The following is an 18,520-nucleotide window of genomic DNA, read 5'->3' on the forward strand; positions in this document are numbered from 1 at the left end:
CTGGGTTGAAGTTTTTTTGTTTTGTTTTGTTTTTAATCATCACCCAAATATATTTTTTCCATTGCTTTTCAGAGTGAAAGGGAGGGAGAGAGAGAGAGAGAGACAGAGAGAGAGAGAAACATCAATGTGAGAGATGAGTTGCCTCCCTCGGGCATCCCAACAGGGGCCAGGGATGGAGCCTGCCACGGAGGCACATGCCCCTGCAGGAGGCAATCAGTGTGTCTCTCTCACGTCAATGCTTCTCTCCCTCTCTCTTTTCCCCTCTCTCCTTCCCTTCCACTCTCTCTGAAAAAATATCCTCAGGTGAGGATTGACAACAACAGCAACAAAATCTGTGAGTGCAATCATTGAAATGGGGGATTTGATCAGGGAGAGGCACAAGGACAGTGCCAAGGTAATGGTCATGTTCTATTTCTTAAATAGACTGGTGGGTTCAAGGGCATTTATCACTATTTTTCAAACTGTGCAGACATGCCTTGTGTCTGTAGACTATGCCACAATAAAAAAGAAAGAAACCCATAAGCATATTTGTTTACTTCGAAAGTAACACGCCATTGGACTGATGTTAATTCCTAGTTTTGATAAATGTATTACGGTTATTTATATGTGACGTTAATGTTAGGGGAACCTGGGTGAGGGGTGTATTGGAAATCTTCTTACCATCTTTGCAATCTTTATGCAAATCTAAAATTATTTCAAAAGAAAAGAAATTCTCAGTACTACAGAAGCCAAGCCATGCAGGATCTTGGAGGCCCCACCGAAGTGCTTGGATTCTGTTTACGGAGCGATGGGGAGTCACTGGCTGGTTTTCAAAAGGTGGGGCAGGGTCCCATGGATGTAAAGACAAAACACAGCTTCTTAAAAATTTCAAATGTTGGCAGAGATGTGGAGGCAGAACTTCCTTTTGGCCAGATGGAGATTGCTGTGACCATGGCCATGTGGTCCCTGTGATAGGCGGACACGTGGGGCGGGGGGGTCAGAGAGAACACAGTGTCCATTGATCAGAGTGGACAGCAGATGGGAGGGAGTGTCCCACCGACCTCATAGGAGGGTCCTGGGGGACATGGGAGGAAATGGCAAGGACAGAGGCTGCGAGGGCTGCGGGGGATAGGCAGGGAGGCCTGGGGAGCCCCCACCCTCAGGCTTCCTGTGTCTCTCAGCCCATCCCTCAGCCTTCCCCTCCTCACCCACTTACACCCCCTGCACTCTACCCCCAGCAGGTGGCCCCCTTCACCTCCTTTCCACTTTCCCCCAACACTCCTGCGTGTGCACCTGCCTCTGCCCTCCTCCCCTCCCCTCGGCTTGCAGAACACCCCAGCCCTCCGCTTGTCTGAACATTTGGGGTCCTCCCCGCGCACAGAATTCTCCCTCCTAAAGTCAGATGAAACTTCCCTTTGATCCCAGGCCTCCTTCCAGCTACCGTCCTCCCTCCCCTCCTCAGCCAAACCTCCTCAAAGCCACATTTGTCTCCCCGGTCCCCACGCCCACTTCCTGCCCTCAGGCCACCCTCCCTCCTCAGCTCTGGAACCTTCCACCCATCGATAAGAGCACCCCGTTCCCCTTGTCCCGCTGTTTCTCCAACGCCCCTCACCCCCTGAGGTACTATAGACTTATTTGCCCATCGCCTGTCACCCTCACTAGATTGTAAGGTGGACGTTATGATTTGAATTGTGTTCCCCCCAATTCATATGTTGAAGTCCTAACCCCAGCACCTCAGAATGTGACCTTATTTGGAGATAGGGCCTTTACGGAGGTAATCAATTAAAATGAGGTCACTGGGGTGGGCCCTGATCCAGTATGACTGGTGTCCTTATGAAAAGGGGAGACGGACACGCATATGCACAGGGAGGAGGCTGTGTGAGCGTGAAGATGGCCAGTCACAAGCCAAGCAGAGGCCTTGGAGCAGAGCCTTCCCTCACAGCCCTGGGGAGGAAGCAACCCTTCTGACACCCTGATCTCAGACTTCCAGCCTCCAGAACTGTGAGAAATAAACGTCTGCTGTTTCAGCCGCCCAGGCAGTGGTATTTTGTTATGACAGCCTGAGCAGACTAATCCAGCTGATGACAGCAGGAACTTCGCTCAGCTCACTGCTTCCAGTGCCAAGAACAATGCCTGGCGCACAGTAGGAGCTCCACAAAAATATTTGTTGTTCGAAGGAATCAAAGAACTTCTTTCCAAACTCAAGGGACACTCCTTTGGTCACCTGGTAATTATTTTTTCAAAATATATTTATTAGACTAGGGAAACATGTAAAAGGTACAAAGGGATAAATGGCAAAAATCATCTCCTTCCAGAGATGTTCTATGAAATAGACATCAGATGCTTGTACAGATGGGTGGCCTCTTAAAGACACCTCTCTCTGGTTCCCTTGTGGGCTTCTATTCTACCCCTTAAACCCAGGGGCTTTCTGGGGTTCTGTCCTGGGCCCCTTCCCTTCTCACTTAATGCCATGAGCCATCTCAGATGGCCAGCAGGTCCAGCCTCTCCTCAGCCTCTCATTGTGCTGCCAGCTCCCCAATGCCCCTCTCCAGCTCAGATTACTCTAGAGCCCAAATTGTCATCACCCTGGACAGGAGTATCCCACAGGAGCCTCAGGCTGAGGTCAAAGCTAAATGTATCCTTTTCTCAGTCGTGTTCCTCCTGATATGCCTCCATCAAAGCGACGGCCCCCTCCCACCAGGAACCCGATGCCATCTGGGACACCTTCTCCCCCAACAGTAGCAACTGATCAAGCCCGTGGATTTTGCCTCCTGGAGAGTTAGTTTAGCTTTTCTTTTCTCCACCCCATCCCCTCGTCCCCGCACGCCCTGCCACCACAGCCCAGGCCACCATCTCTCCCTGCCTGGGCCACCGCTGCAGCCTCCTCACTGCTCTTCCTGCTGCCTTCTGCTCCATTCTCTACATGGCAGTCAGAAGGACCTTTACAATCTGAATTTGACCACGCTCCCTCCTCTGCTTAAATCTTTTGCTGGCTTTTCATACTTTACAAAAAGAAAAAAGAAAAAAAAGAAAATTCTTAGCGTGTCACATAAATGTCTCCTTGAGTTGGCCCCTGCCAATGTTTCTCCAGCCTTATTGCACTCCTGCCTCAGGACCTTTGCACTTGCTGCTTCCGCTTTTTAGAACACGCTCCACCCAGATCCTTCGCCACCTATTCTCTCGCTCCCTTCAGATCTCTACTAGTGGCCATTTTCTCTAAGAGGCCTTCCCTGGCTCCCCTTCATAAAATAACCCCCCCAGCCCCTTACCCTGCTTTATATTTCTCCTCAGCACTTACCACTTCATACATGTTATGCACTTATGCTTCTGGTTTGTGTGTTTCTCTCCTTTTCATTACAGTGTAAGGTCATGAGGGTAGAGACTTTGTTTGCATAGTTCATTGTGCCCGAGCCCAGTGCCCGAATAGAGTCCAGCGTTCAGTAAGCACTCAACAGCCGTAAGCAGTGAGTGGACATTTTGGACTTCAGCAACATCGAACTGCTTTGGCTGCCCACTCACACCATGCTGCTTCTCACCTCCAGGCCTTTGCTCGTGCTGATCCACCTCCTTGGACGACCCTTCTTCGTTTGCATAAATATTTTCTATGACTCCTTTAAGATTCTGCTTGGGTTATCACCTCCTCCAGGCAGCCTTCCCCGATCACTGCCCTTTGCCTGTGTTAAGTATCCTTTTCTGGGGTCCTGCAGAATCTTGGACATCTCAATTGCAGCCCTTACCATTATGCTTTTGAAGAACCTGTTTGCTCTTTTGCTTGTTAGTTTATTGTGAGCATCTTGTGTGCAAACTCTCTCTGTGGCACATCCTTAGCGTAGAGCCTGGTATAGTCAGTGCCGAGTGAATGAATGAGTCGGCTTGGGTCTAGCCATAAATCTCATTGTGTGACTCTGGGCAAGTCCATGTCCCTCTCTGGGCCCCAGTTTTTCTCGGTCTGTGTAACCAGGCTTCTCACTAACCAGCTGTGCTTATTAAAAATATAATTCTAGTGCTAGCCCTGGAGAAGAGGGGCACATCTGCATGTCACGCCCCCCATGGGTCATGCTGATTTGGCAACAACTGGACACCATGGCTTCTGGGGCCACTTCTCGCTCTGCAGACCTGAGGTTCTGCTTTGACAAGAAACCAGGAGAGGAAGGTAGCACTCGATGGCCCCTGGAGGACAGTCCTAGAAGACTCCCTGCTGGGGCCGGGGACACATGCAGGAAGAAGACGAGTGCCACCCTCCCCGATGAGGACTGCAGACTGAAAGGGGAAGGAAAACAAGCACAGCTGCAGAGGACAATTTAGCTCTTTCATGAGGAGCTAAGTTCGCAGCCGGCTGGTGGGAGAGGCCGCAGAACGACCTTGGCCCCCACCTTCTCGCTGCCGCCACAACACCATCTGCCCAGGAAAAGACCCTGGGTGACCCCGGAGCCCCTGAAGTGGGGCCATGGGGGGAAGGGGGAAGGTGCTGTCCCCATGAGTAAGGAGATATTTCAGGGCTGGGAATCCCAGAAATGGGGGTAAATGAGGTTAAGCTGCCACCCTTGTGGGGGATGTGGCTTGGGGAGCCCCGTTTCCTACTTTTTGCAGCCCTGCCACTACACAGTAAAGCCTTCTGAGCGCCCTTTACCTCCTTTGGAAAGTGAACGTCCCCAGTGGCAGCTCTGATGATGCCATAAAGAGGCCTGTTCGATGCCTGCCATTCCCAGCTCTCTGGGACTTGGGGGTGGGTCCCTGGTCAGGACAGTGAGTTTGAATCCTGAATCTGCCAGGGACAGGCTGTGTAACCTTGAAGAAGACTGTTGCTCTCTCTGGGCATCTCTGCCAGGCAGAGGGGGCAGAATGGAGGGTGTTTAAGGCAGCCTGTAACTCAGTTACTCTATTCTGCACAGCATATCAATGGCACACGCTATCACCAGGACCTATTGCTGTTGATGTTGACCTTGGTCACCCGGCAGATGTAGTGTTTGTCAGGTTTCTCCGCCACAGTGTCACTCTCTCCCCCCCTTTCCATGCTGTGCTCTTTGGAGGAAGTCACTGCGTGTGATCATACGCTAGGCCTGGGGAGCTCTGCTCCATCTCCTTGAGGGCAGAGTATCTACATAAATTATTATTTGGAATCCTTCTGCATGGGAGGTTCGTCTCTTTTCTCCCACTTATTTATTTATATCAGTATAATAGTTTATTTTCTGGCTCAAATTGTTCCAAATTTGGTTATTAGAAGCTCTTTGGGTTGGTTCCTATGTTCCCTCCCTTTCTCTCACCGTGGGCTTTGTTTGTTTGAGTGCGTCCTTACTTTCTGGCACTATTAGGTACTCCAGACTCATCTGGGCTATTTCCTACTCCAGCCCTAGAATCAGCCATTTCTCCCAAAAGCTCTGGCTTCTTTTATTGGAGGATGGTATTAGAAACCAAGACTTGGGTGCTAGGCGCACTTGTTACTGGGGTGTCATTGCTTTTGAGCCTTCTCAGCTGATGGAACAAGGAAATATATGTGTATATACTAACTTCTGTATACACAAGATCTATAAATGTTTCTATAAGTATCTATCAATCTTCCTATCTATCTACATCTGTATCTATCTTAAGCTAAGCATGAATTCATACTCTCTCAAGTATGTATCAATTTGATATACAGTTAAGCTCATTTTTTCTCTTTGTTTTCAAATTCTGGGTTTCTGTTTTCATTTTTTTATTTAATTTTATTTTTGAAAATGTAAAATGTTTACACTGTTAAAGAGTCAAAACTGTATTAAAATATATTCAGGAAAATCTCGCTCCCATCTCTCTCCTACATTGCATTCCCACTAACTCCTTATGAGTAACTATTTTCAATAAGTTTGTCACTTATACTTCCTGAGTTTCTTTTGCATAATTAAATAAGTATGTGTGTAAATAAAGAAATGCTTAAAAAATTTTTTCTTACATGAAAGGTAGCATACTATACACAGTGCTTTATACTTTGCTTCTATTTTGTGTTTTTGCTTAACAATATATGCTGTAAATCACTCCATGTAGGTTCACGGAGCTCCTCCTCCCCGCCCATATGGCTGCCGCGCTTTCCCTTCTGTGGTACCATCGTTCATTCAGCCAGTTACCTATGGATGGACATTTGGGTAATCAAACATTTAACTACTACAGATAACGCCTCCATGAATAACTGTATGCACATGTTTTTCATATTTGTGTAGTTATATCTTTAGGTTAAATCCTAGAAGTAGGAATCCTGGGCGAGAGGGTACAGCATGTGTCATTCTGTTAGATGTTCCCAATTTGCCTTCTGTAAGGCTTGTTGCCAACTGACACCCACAAAAATCAGGGGACCTGTTTGCTCGAAGGCTCACCATGTGTTGCCAGGCTTTTGAACCTTGGCCAGTTTGATAGGTGAGAAATGGCAATTCAGTGCACTTTGATTTGCATTAAAGCTTCTCCTATACGTTTCCCCAGAACACGTGGTGGGTCATTTCCAAAAACCCCAATAGACTGGCCGGGGGCTGAGCTACCCCAGTGGGCGGGTGGTGTTTGCGGCTCTCCATGTGCCTAGGGGCGGTGGGGTTTCACAGAGAGTCAGCTCCTCACTCCCTCTTGGGTTTGTGAAAGCCATTGCCCATACCCCGAGCCCCCCCCCAGCTGGGAGCAACTGCTTCCTCTGCACAAAGAAGACTCTGAGAGAGGAGAATGACTTGGCCTCTGAGAAATGCTGAAGTCTTGACCTCCGCAGTTCAGAGGGCTGAGGAATGACGGAGCTGGGGCCGTGGGGTGCAGAGGACTGGGAGGGACTGCTGCTCGAGGAAGCTGGATTTGGAGGTGCAGGGCACCCTGCCTCCCAGGATGACTGACCCAGACTCTTGCTTACCTCTCAGCCTTAAGGCTCATCAACTCCATCTTCCCCTACCTGGCTGCCTGAATGACCTGCCTAAACCTTGGAGATGAACACGGCACTCCCAGGTCACAAACTTCCAGCTCTTCAGGATGACAAACTCAGTTGGGATCTGATCCCTACACACTTTCCCAATGGAATCTCCCTTCTTCCCTCCCTCCCTAAAACACCCTATATCCGTCCATCCATCCATCCATCCATCCATCCATCCATCCATCCATCCATCCATCCATCCATCTGTGTTAGTTATCTATTGATACATAACAAATTGCCTCCATGTCAACATCTGAAACAATAATAAACATTGTTTCACACAGTTTCTATGGATCAGGTTTTGGAAGCAGCTTAGCTGGGTGGTTCTGGTTCAGGGTCTCTTTGAGTTTGCAGGCAAGTTATCAGCTGGGGTGCAGCCATCTGAAGGCTTGACTGGGCCGGAGGGCCCTCTTCCAAGGTGGCTGCTCACATGGCTGGAAGTTGGTGCTGGCTGTTGGCAGGAAGCCTCAGTTCCTTGCCACGTGGGTGTTTCCATGGAACTCTTTGAGCATCCTAACAACATGGCGGCTGGCTTCGCCCACAGCCAGATATCCAAGGGACAGCAAGACAGAAGCCACATGTCTTTTATGACCTAGTCTCAAAAGTCACTTCCTCTACATTTGATTCTTTAAAGGCGAGTTTCTAAGTCCAGCCCGCACCGGAGGGGGCTCTATCTCAGGAAGGGGGGGCGTATTAAGAAATTTGTGGACACGTTTTAGTATCACCACACTATTCATCCATCTAGTTAACATTTATTGAGCACCTGCTGTGTGCCTGGCCTGTGAGCAGCTCATAGTTCAGAACCTGGAACCTCTAGATGGGGCGTGGAAACTCGAGTGCCCAGAGAGTCCAGGACTAGAACCAGATTCAGACTCTGGTGAGCCGGGTATCACGGGCCTGAATGAAAGGAGAAGCTGCTGCCCAGCTCCAGAAATTTATGTGAATTCTCTCTATTGTTAGATGTTGACAACTAATTCATTTTTTTTTAAACCCTCTGTTTGTCTGGTGTGTCCCATACTCCACCGGTTTGCAAACTCTGAGGCAGCCACACCGAGTTTCTCAGTGTTCTCCCTAAACATTCATTCATTCAACAATGCACTAGGCCCCTCTCACACATTACGGAAATCACTTGCAATCACACTGTTTCCTCGGCCTGCAATGCCTCCCTGTCTTTCTCCCCTCAGTAAACTTCTATTCCTCCTTCACAACCCGGGTACAAATGTCCCTTCCTGTGGGAAACCTCCTCCCACCCCACCTCTGGGGTCTGTTACTGGCTTTCTCCTCAGGTTCTGACCCGACTGTATTTGTGCCCACAGCTCCATCATTGCAATCCCTTGTCTCCCTCACCGAAAGGTGAGCTCCTGAGGGATGCATGAAAAGACCACGTGCACCAGGGAGGGATTTCCAGAGGAGGTGGTCGAGGGGGGATAAACAGGACTTGCAGAAAGGGGGTCTCCTGGCAGGGGGACAAGGGTCAGCAAAATCACAGAGGCAGGAAAGTGTGGATGGTGCCTGAAGCTGGCAGATTCCCAGCTCCTTCCTTCTTAGACCCCCTGCCCAAGCTGGCAGGGCTCTTGGCTGCCACCCATGATGGTGAGGGGTGAGGCCTGCAGGCCCTGAGGAACTCCCAGTAGAGGGAAGTGGGGGGTTGGGGGGGAGGATGGCTGGAACAAGAAACCCAAGTCCTGGATGAGTCATTGATGGAGTCTGTCCCACAATAACAAAGGGCTGGACTGGGGGGGAAAGAGAAACCCCAGGGATGCAGGGCCCAGAGAGGCAGCAGCTAAGGGCTGGGCTGGGGACAGTAGGAGACGGTCCTCAGTACCCCATGTCTTGGGCCTCCAGCCCCAAGTCCCCCAGGGGGCCTTGGCCTTGGTTTCTACTGGCCTTAGGGCTAGACCCTTCTCCGGCCCTCCACGGCAGCTCCCTTGCTGGCGGGCCTCTTGCAGCCCCTGCCCGGCTTCCACTGTCTCCTCCACCCAGCGGCTAGTGGAATCTTTTGATTCCTCTAGTGATCACATTACTCCATCCTTAATTCCCTCCATGACTTTTCATGGCTCTAAGGAGAAATTCAAGGGCTCTGTGATCTGCAGAGCCTTGTCCACCTCTCCCACTTCTTCTCAGGTCCCTATCCCTCTCACTCTGCCTCTTTTGTGCCTCCAGTCTGCTCTCCTACCACAGGGCTTTTGCATGTGCTGTTCCCTCTGACTGCAGTGTTCTTCCCTGATTTCTTTTACTAGTTAATTCTTCCTCTTTTCATATCTAAGCTTAAGCCTTCAGAGCAGCCTTACCAGACTCTTAGAATCTATTGGGTTCCTTTGATATGTGCTCCCCCTCCCCCCTTAACTACTGTACTGCCAGGTGCACAATGCATTCATTATACAGATTTGATCCCCTACTACACTGTGAGCTTTACAAGGGCAGGGACGGTCTGTCGTGTTCCCCAGCACCCAGCACCCAGCACACTGTCCCTGGCGTAGAGTGGGCAATCAATCAATGCGTCTCATGACCCCTGTCCCTTGCAGGACATGACAAATGCTCGTGGCTCTTGCCTCACAGCCAGCAGGGGAGGGAGGCACAGCAGAGGTTAGTGGTTTCATTGTACCGCTGAGGAGACTGAAGTTCAGAGAATTCAGGCAAACCTCCATGACCCTCCAGGGAGTTAGTGGGTGGGCAGGGGCTTGAATGAAGCCCCTTACATAACCATGGGCTCCTCTACAGGAAGCAATTTTAGGAGCAGACCAAATGTGGCACGTCGTTGTCCTGGCTGAGCAGTGTGGCACTGTGTGCCATCCCTTCTCTGGGTGGATCTCCCTACTGTAACTTAGGACAACTGAACAAGGCAAGTTTTCATTCTCGGGGGCTCCAAGAGGTTTTGTTCTCATGGGTTGTTTCCATCTCTGCCCTTGCCACCAGATTTTGGGCATCCTCGGAGAGGGTGGGACAGTGTCTGAGGTACCTGTGTGTCCACAGGTCTCCTCCACTCCCATGCCCAGATCTGACATCAGGAAGCTCACTGAGACATTCTAATTTCCCCTGCAAGAAGAAGGGGCCATTAAGGGAGACAACCATGTCTTTTCTGTTCTTTTTCTTTCCAGTGTTTATGAAGTAGACAAAAGCTTGTGTTGACCTAACCTGTGTCTCCATCTCCCTCTTTCCGGTTTCTTTGAAGAACTTCTCCCCTCTCCTTGCAGTCCAGGGCAGGCATTGACTCTATTCTGGCCACTCAAACAGAGCTGCCTGGGTTCTGTGCTGAGGAGGATTCCGAGGCTGCTTCTAGGTTCAGCGGGATGTTCCATGATTGATGAATGGTGTCTACCGTGAGTGGGAGAGGGGTGAGTGTCCACACCTCTGCCAAGTATTTCCTATCCTTATAACAGGAACAAATAAATATTTATTGAATGAGTGAGTTAGTGAATTTCATGACAGTCTGTTTAAATTAGGCAACTCTCTTCCCCCAAGTGAGACTGTCCCCTGGTGAGATGTCCTGGCACCTGGCCCTGGGAATATCAGAATAATCAATATCAGAACCACTTGATGGGAACATAGGATAGGTCCTTTCAATGAATTATTCCATTGGATTCTCACAAAAGTCTCACGAGGAGAGGACTGTAACATCCATTTTGTGCTGAGGAAACTGTGGCCCAAGAGGGGAGGGATCTATGTGAGACCACACAGCAAGTGGGGAGCAGAGCCCGTTTCCACATTGCTTCCCTGTTTTCTCCACGCCACCATGTGTAAGACCAGTGATGCGCTTTGTTATTTCTCTAAATCTAGTGCAGCAACTGGAGCGCGACTCAGTTACTCATTTACCAAAGAGAGAGGAAATAAATACTTGAGCAATCCTTGGAAAACCCTCTGGAAAGTCCCTGAGTGATGAATCCAGTCCAACCTAACATTTAAGCCTGTATATTTGGAGGCTGACTTCACAGCCATTGGCTCCTAACATAAACAACACCATTTTATGTGCTGTTACGTTAATTCTGCTGGGTACCAGATGCAGTGCAAAACACCTCACCTTCATTAACTTATTCAGCCCCCACCATGGTCCTAGGAGGAAGCAAATAGTATTCTCTCTGTCTCCAAAGGATGAGTCTGAGGCTCCAAAAGGTGAACCTCCTTGAGGTCACACAGTATGAGGGTGTACGTGTGTGCGCACACATTTTGGGTGCATGTGGAGTTGTACTGTGTCAGTAGAGTATTTTTGGAAGAACAGACATGGGAATAGATGTGCAAAGCATGTCGAGAAGCCCAAGGGGTGGACTGCAATGAACACTTGTTTATAAGTCATTTCAGGTCCTCCGTTCCCACCCTTCTTTGGAGTCTTAATTTCCTTGTAGGTGACCGACTAGTCCTGATATGTTCAGGGTTAGGGAATCTCGGGCACATGATCAGAATCTTTCTTTTAAGTCTCTGAGTCTAGCAAGGAGTGACACAAGGCTTGAGAGTCATTCAGACAGCACAGGAAGGTTAATTAATAACACCATTTCTGGAAATGGAGAGCCTTGTCCAGTTCCAGACTCCACAGTTTACTGGCTACCTGACACTGGGCAAGGTGCATAACCTCTGTGTGTCTCAGTTTCTTTATCTGTAAAACGAGGACAATAGTAGAACTTACCTCATAACTGTCACACATTTAGAGAAGTACTTGACATGTAGGAAGTTCTACTTTGGTGTGTCTGTCTGTCTAGATGTCATTCCACCAGTCGTCAAGGGTTTACAGTTCATTCCTGCCAATGAGACCCCTGGAGCATCTTGCTCGCTCCAGTGCTTTCAGAGGAGAGCCCCCCAGCCTTCTCATTGATTCTGATACCCAGCCGATCCATCATTTATCTGCTTAACTATCTCAAAATTATTCTCTGTTACTTGCAAACCCAGAATACTAGCTGTTATGTTAGTTCTGTCTCACTGCAAAGCTGGGACACTAGGACCTCCAAGCTATAACCCTCCAACTCTCAATGGAATTCTGCACCTGCCATCAATCAGCAAGCCTGTTTTCTCCCAAACTCATGTCTGCAGTAGTGATACCAAAACCATCCAGGCTGGCTCCTGCAGGCTGGAGAGGGTTTATTTGGTTACTTAGTAAATGCTATCAAGGGATCTTCTGGGCTTCGTGGCAAAGTGGAACTATTGGAGATTATTAGTCCCAAATTAACAACGAGCAAATGGAGGTCTAAAGATATGAAGGGACATGCTAAAAGTTACACAGCAAGATGGGCTGGCTCTTAGCTCAGGTTCTCTCTGCTGAAAGACTGATGAACCTATGTGGAATGAAAGATGAGCTTTGAATAAGGCTTGGGTTTTGAATTTAAACCCCTAGTACCACACTTGTCCATTTTCAATTATTTGCTATCTTCCACTTTCTTTAAGCTTAATACTGCCCCAGGGCCTTTGCACATGCTGTTCCTTCTGCCTAGAACTCTGTTTCTCCCCACACACCCTTCCCCCATCCTTCCCTCCTTTCAGATCTAGGATTCTCTGGCCCTTCAGAGACCACCAGTTCTAGGTCGATCCCCTTACAGTTCCCAGCGTCAACATTTGTTTCCTTAGCAGTTACCACCTTTGGTTATTCGTTTCTGTTTATCCGTTTCTTGCCCATCTCCCCCCACTGGGCTGTACCTCACCTGAGGACAGAGACTCGGACTGGTTCTGGCTCAGCGCTTGGCACCATGTTTGCTAAACCAATGGATAGATGCTAGAGGCATCCAGCCAGGACTCATCTAGTTTCCAGTCTCCCTCCAAAGCTGAGGAACAATGGCTTGGCCAAGCTCACGAAGGCAGTGGTTACCCGCGAGACACAGGACGGTTACTCCTCGCCGCCAAATCCGAGAGGCAGGCATCCCCACCGCCATCATCAACGCTGTATCAAAATCAAGCCCATTTTACAGATGGGGAAGCCGAGGCTCGTGCCCGCATCCCTCAAATGACATGCGGACGTGGAGAGGGCTGGAAACCGGTGGGCTCCGCCTCGCTGTGCGGGCCTGTAAATGGGGGCGGGGGGCTGCGGGGGGGGCGGGGAGGACGCGGCCGCAGGCCCCCCCCCTCCCCCCCGGCGCGGCTGCAGGGGGCCCGGCTCCCCCGCAGCGCGCACGGCCCGGAGCCGGAGGGGGGCGCCTGGCTCTCCGCGCGCGCGGCGGGCGGGGCGGACGGGGGCAGAGGCGCCGGCGCAAAGGCCGCCGTCCCACCCGGGACCCACGCGGGGAGTGGCGCTCGCACCCGGGCGGGGACGGCGGGCAGACCCGCCCCGCCCCGCCCCGCGCGCCCCGCCCCGCCCCGCGGCCGCCCCTCGCCGGCGGCCCGGCCTCCCGCCGTCCGCAGCCTCGCTCCCGCCCGCGTCCCGGCGCCTCCTGCGCCCGCCTCTCCCGCCTCTCCCGCCTCGCCTCGGAGACGAGGCTGGGCGCCGGGCTGCACGGGACAGACGGACCCGCGGACGGACTGACCCCGCGCCGGGGGAGGAGCAGCCGCCGCTGCCTGTAGCCCGTCACCATGGTAACGCCTGCCGAAACCTGGACCACCTCCCTCTGTCTTCTTTGGGCGGGGTCCCCAACCTTTTGCTCCGAGACGACCCTCAGCACCTCACGGGGCTCTGGGCTTAATTGCCCCGCGCCCGCGGGGTGGGCTGGGGCCCGGGGCGGAGCCCGTCCCTGGGCGTCCCGGGCCCCCGTCCGCCGAGTGTAAGGTGGCTGAGCAAGACGGGGCGCCTCGTAGACTTGGGCATTGCCCCGTCCCACGGCGCAGATCAGAGCTGGAAACCTGGCTCTTGGGCCTTGGACCAAACTTGGGGTGGTGCTGCCTTTTAGACGTGGGGCCGCGGGTCTGATATGCCCGCTGTCCCCACGCAGGGTTTCGACGGGGTGGGGGGTAAAGGCCCCTCTGGCACAGTGAGGCGGTGCAGGGCCAGGAGGGCTCAGGGTGAGGAGCGACAGGAGGAAGTTGCTCCCCAAAATGTGGGGTGGCTTTGCTGTTTTAGACTCAGGGCAGGAGAGTCAGATACCACATCATCCTGAAGGAGGTGCGCCCATGGGCACTGGGGAGGAGAGAGAGGGAGGGCAATACCCAGGCACTGTGACTTCCTGCGCTGGCACCTCAAGGCTGGGACAGGCGCGTGTGAGTGTGTGCCTGTGTGTGTGAACAGAGAATGAAAGAGCAGTCTGTTTTCAGAGAATCCCAGCCCAGCTCCAGACAGGCCCGGAGCCCCAGGCAGATTCACAGATTCACAGGAGTGGTGGGGATTTGGAAAAGGGCTGTGAGGCCAGGCCAGGGCTTTAACCCCTTGACTGGGAACTACCATGCTGACTGTGTGTAGGTTTGCACTATGTGCACGTCCACACACAGAAGAATTCTATGTAGAGATGAATTCACGCCGCCCCCCCCCCCCCAAAGCAAGCTCCTGCTGACTCACACGGCTGAACACATGCCCTCTCACACATGCAAACCTTGTCCACCTGCTCTCCCACACTGCTAAAATATGGGCACACACCTGTGTACCCACCACAGACATATTGCAAAACCAGGCTCCTAAATTCATGCGCCAGCAGGGCAGGTGTAGGCACACACTGCTGCTGGAGCTGTTTGACAATAACCCTCACAAGCTAATGTTCTTCACCTCTCACCATGGGCAAGGCCCTGCATGGGGCAATTTACATGCGGAGCTCCTGTAACTCATACCAACTCTAAGAGGAAACCTGCTGGTATTTTCACTCCACAGACAACAGATTTCCATCTCAATGTTGTCTTTAAGTATTAAAGGTTGTCACCTGCTCATCTCTCTGGCATCACCTCTATACTCCACCCTGACCTTGGTTCAGAGCCTCTTACGTTTCATGTTCCCTCCAGCCACAGGGCCTTGGTACATGCTGATCTGCTGGGTGGAACCCCTACCCCTAGTGAATTCCATTCATCCTGCACAATTCCATCCAAATGTCACCTCCTCAGGAAAGCCTTTCCTGATTTTCCTGACTCTCACTCTAACGTGCAGTACATCTCTCCTTCAGGATACCAATCACAGTTGTAATTTTTGTGGGATGATTTGATTGATGGCTATCTAGTGTTCTGAGGCAGCTCGGTGTCAGAGCATCTTATGACAAAGGGGCTTAGGGTTTATCCAGTCCCACATTTCTGTAATTTCAGTATCATCAGAACAATTTTTGCATATCCACTGATTGGATATAGCAAATAATAAAATCTACAACTTATCAATTGTTCAATATTTTTATTTATATAAACATACTTTATAAACTTAAAAATATACATAAACAGGAAATTTTATATCATGACCATGAGAAATCAGAATCCCTTATCAGAAACAGAAAGTAACTGTAAGAATATATATAACGAAGGGAAATTCATGTTAGAAAATTCTGGCTGGGTGTGGTTGGCTGCGGATGACTCCAAGCCTGAGGACTGCTTTCTTTTTGTTAAAAGGAGTAATGATGAAGTGTTGAGCGGTGTTAAGATATCCTGGCACTGAGCTGAGACTTTCTCTTTGGTGTCATCAAGAGGACCAGAGAGAACTGGAGAAACTTCTTTACTGTGGTTTCATGTTGCACTCATGTCCTCCCCAGATTGTGTTGTGGGCCACCTGTGATCCTGTCTCACACTTTGAGGAAAACCGCTAGAGCCCAGTTCAATTCATTCAACATTGCCAAAGTACCTGTTTCATGGCAGTCCCCCAGAGCACCTACTGTGTGCCAGGCCCTGTGTAAGGACCTGCGGGAGAGATGTGTAAGCCCTGGGCAGGCCCACTCACTGAGAATGCTGGGCTGTGTGATGGGCAGTGGGAGTCCATCCCTTTGCCTGGAAGTGCATGTGTCACAAGAAGAGGAGAGGAGCAGGTGGAACGGGGCTCTGAAGCGTGGGAGGGAGCTCGGCCTGTCCAGGGAGGGACACAGTTCTTCTGAAAGTCAGGCACTTTGGAGGGGAGACTTCATTTTAGTATTTCTTTTTTTCATGCTCTTTATTTTAATTTTATTTTTCAATTACAGTTTCCATTCAATATTTTCCTGTATTAGTTTCAGGTGTACAGCATAGTGGTTGGACAATCACATACTTTACAGAGTGTTCCCCTGATATTTCCAGTACCCACCTGGCATCATACGTAGTTATGACAATGTTAGTGACTGTGTTCCCTACGCTGTCCTTTACAGCCCCATGGCTGTTCTGTGACTGCCAATTTGTACTTCTCAATCCTTTCACCTTTTCCACCCCGCCTCCCAGCCTCCTTCCCATCTGGCAACCATCAGTCTGTTCTCTGTATCTATGAGTCTGTTCCTATTTTGCTCGTTCATTTATTTTGTTCTTTAGCAAAGAGCTATTTTGTTTGTTCTTAAGTGAAGTCATATGGTATTTGTCTTTTTGTGTCTGACTTATTTCACTTAGCATACTACCTCGGATGAGAGACTTTAGACGCCACTTAAATGAACATTTTTTATTTTACAGCTTTTCATCTTCATGAGTATTAGGAAATAATCTAAATTAGCACACAAATGTGATAAAAGGTACAAATAAATTTAAGTTGAAAATGAATTGACCAAAAGATGAATGTGAAGTAAATAATAAACAATATTAAGTAAACAATAAATGAGGACGTGTGGGTAGCGAGGAAAGCTCATGGTTGCAGCAGGTGGTGGTTGGGAAGCCCTGGCTAGAGTGCAAAGTGTGTTAGAAGAGCTAAGAAAGGTATGCTGGGTGTAGACTGATGGGCCACCAATGCCAGGATGAGTTGCTTAGGCGATGGGGAGCCACTCAAGACTGTTGAGCTGTGAGGGTTACGAAGGCCACTGTGGTGGCCAGTGGGAGCCTGGCTTGGTGGCAGGGAGCCTGGGGAAAAGGCAGAAGAGCTGGTAGTTATCTACACAGGTTCATACCCCAGCTCTGCCATTAACTGACAGTAGAGCCTTGGGCTCAGTTTCTTAGCCTGTAAAATGGTAATAAAAATACCCATTCAATAGGCTTGTTTGGAAGATGAAATAAAATAATACCTGGAAAGTGCTTAGCATAAGCTTGACATAGAAGGCTTGCTCAGTAAGAGGAAACTTCAGTTATAGCCGTTTTCTCATGGGTTTTGGATGAGAGATGGTGAACCGTAGGGCAGGGGCAAAGGAGACAGGAGAGAAAGGAACAAACACAAAACGAAGGCTCAGAGAGGTGAAGTGACCTGCTCAGGGGCACACCGATGATACGTGACAGAGCTGGACTCAAACATGGGTCTTCTGACACCCACTTGCTCCTCAGTTTGCTGCAACTGAAATGTCTTTTCCAGTTTCTGAAAGTTTTTTTTTGTGTGTGTGTGTGTGTTTTTTAATGAGGAGCCAATTCTCACTCATACCTCCACCCACACAAGAATAAGGATTTCAAGCTGAAGTTTTAGTTGGATGTGAGCTAGAACTTTCTGGCAGCCAGAGCAACAGAATGCTGGCTTTAGAATCTCCAGCCTGGAGAAGTTCAAGAGGAGTGTCCCAGGTACTTGAGGCTGGTGGTCACAGCCTGACACCTACTGGGCTGTATCTGGCTCACAGATAGGTTTGTTTTGGCCAACCTTTAAAAAATTGGAGGTTTTACTAAAATATCAATAGAGCATAGGCTAAGGCAACACTCCGCTAAAGCTGATGAGATGAGGCATTTGCTTTAGGCTCCACTTCTCCCTGTTGCTTCCCAGACACTGAGGATGACTGCCAGGGGCCATTCACCAAGGTCTAGAGGGGTTGTTTTCTCACACCTGGTGCACTCTGGCATCCATGTCACCTGTCAGGCTCCTGTAGGCATTTGCATCTGTGGCTGCGGGTTTAGACTCTCCCTGGGCCTAATTATACCTGCATTCTAGAATGGCCCTGCTGTAAGGGCCCTTGGGGATAGATTAAACACAATGCCCCCATGAAAAATTTTTTTTCAACAGTTTTTTATTGCTTTTTAGAGAGAGAGGAAGGGAGGGGGAGAGAGAGAGAAACATTGATGTGAGAGAGAAACATCAATCCTCTGCCTCCTGCACACCCCCTACTGGGGATCGAGCCCATAACCCAGGCACGTGCCCTGACCGGGAATTGAACCGGCAACATTTGGGGCACGGGACAATGCCTAACCAACTGAGTCACAACCATCCAGGCCACCAATGCCCCATTTTACACATGGGGAAACTGATACCCAGGTCACCCAGTGAGTCAAGGATGTAATCCCACCTTCCCTAGGCATTTCGGCCATTGTGGACAGCAGGAGTTAAGGGCAGCCCTAAGACACGGCCCACCTCGGCTTTTCTCAGTCCTCTCCCTTCCCAAGCTAGGAGGTGCCGATGCTAAGTGATCCTAAAATTTTGCCCGTTGGAGCAAACGATAAACCTGGACCTTTAAGAAAAGCTCAGCCACATCTCAGAAGGCCCAACTAACAACATCTGGTGAGGCCATTTCAGAAGAGAACCAGCCTTAAAAACACACACGATCGCACTTTTATTTTTTCCCCCTCGATTATAAAAGCTCTACAAGCTGGTTACAGAATGTTTGGAAAATCCAGTGAAACTACGAAGAAAATGAAAATGGTGCCTTTCCCCTGGCAGCCCTCAGGGAGGACCACCATTCACACTCTTTGATGGTCTCTGGGCTTACGCACGGTTTTCCACAGAGGAGAGCAGGCTGTGTG

The 18,520-nt window shown here is 50.0% G+C and overlaps 1 protein-coding gene across 2 annotated transcripts in view; it reads left to right on the forward strand.

Moving 5' to 3' along the window:
• The first annotated feature begins 13,235 nt into the window (after positions 1–13,235).
• KIAA1755 overlaps positions 13,236–18,520 on the forward strand; it is a 31,306-nt gene continuing 26,021 nt past the window's right edge. For both annotated transcript variants that reach the window (XM_081148675.1, XM_081148676.1), the window contains exon 1: positions 13,236–13,381. In XM_081148675.1, coding sequence (XP_081004801.1) covers positions 13,379–13,381 — 3 coding nt within the window. In that variant the 5' untranslated portion in view covers positions 13,236–13,378. The remainder of the gene's footprint in view (positions 13,382–18,520) is intronic.

This window comes from Miniopterus schreibersii (assembly GCF_964146895.1).
Source record: "Miniopterus schreibersii genome assembly, chromosome: 10".
Classification (NCBI taxonomy): Eukaryota; Metazoa; Chordata; class Mammalia; order Chiroptera; family Miniopteridae; genus Miniopterus; species Miniopterus schreibersii.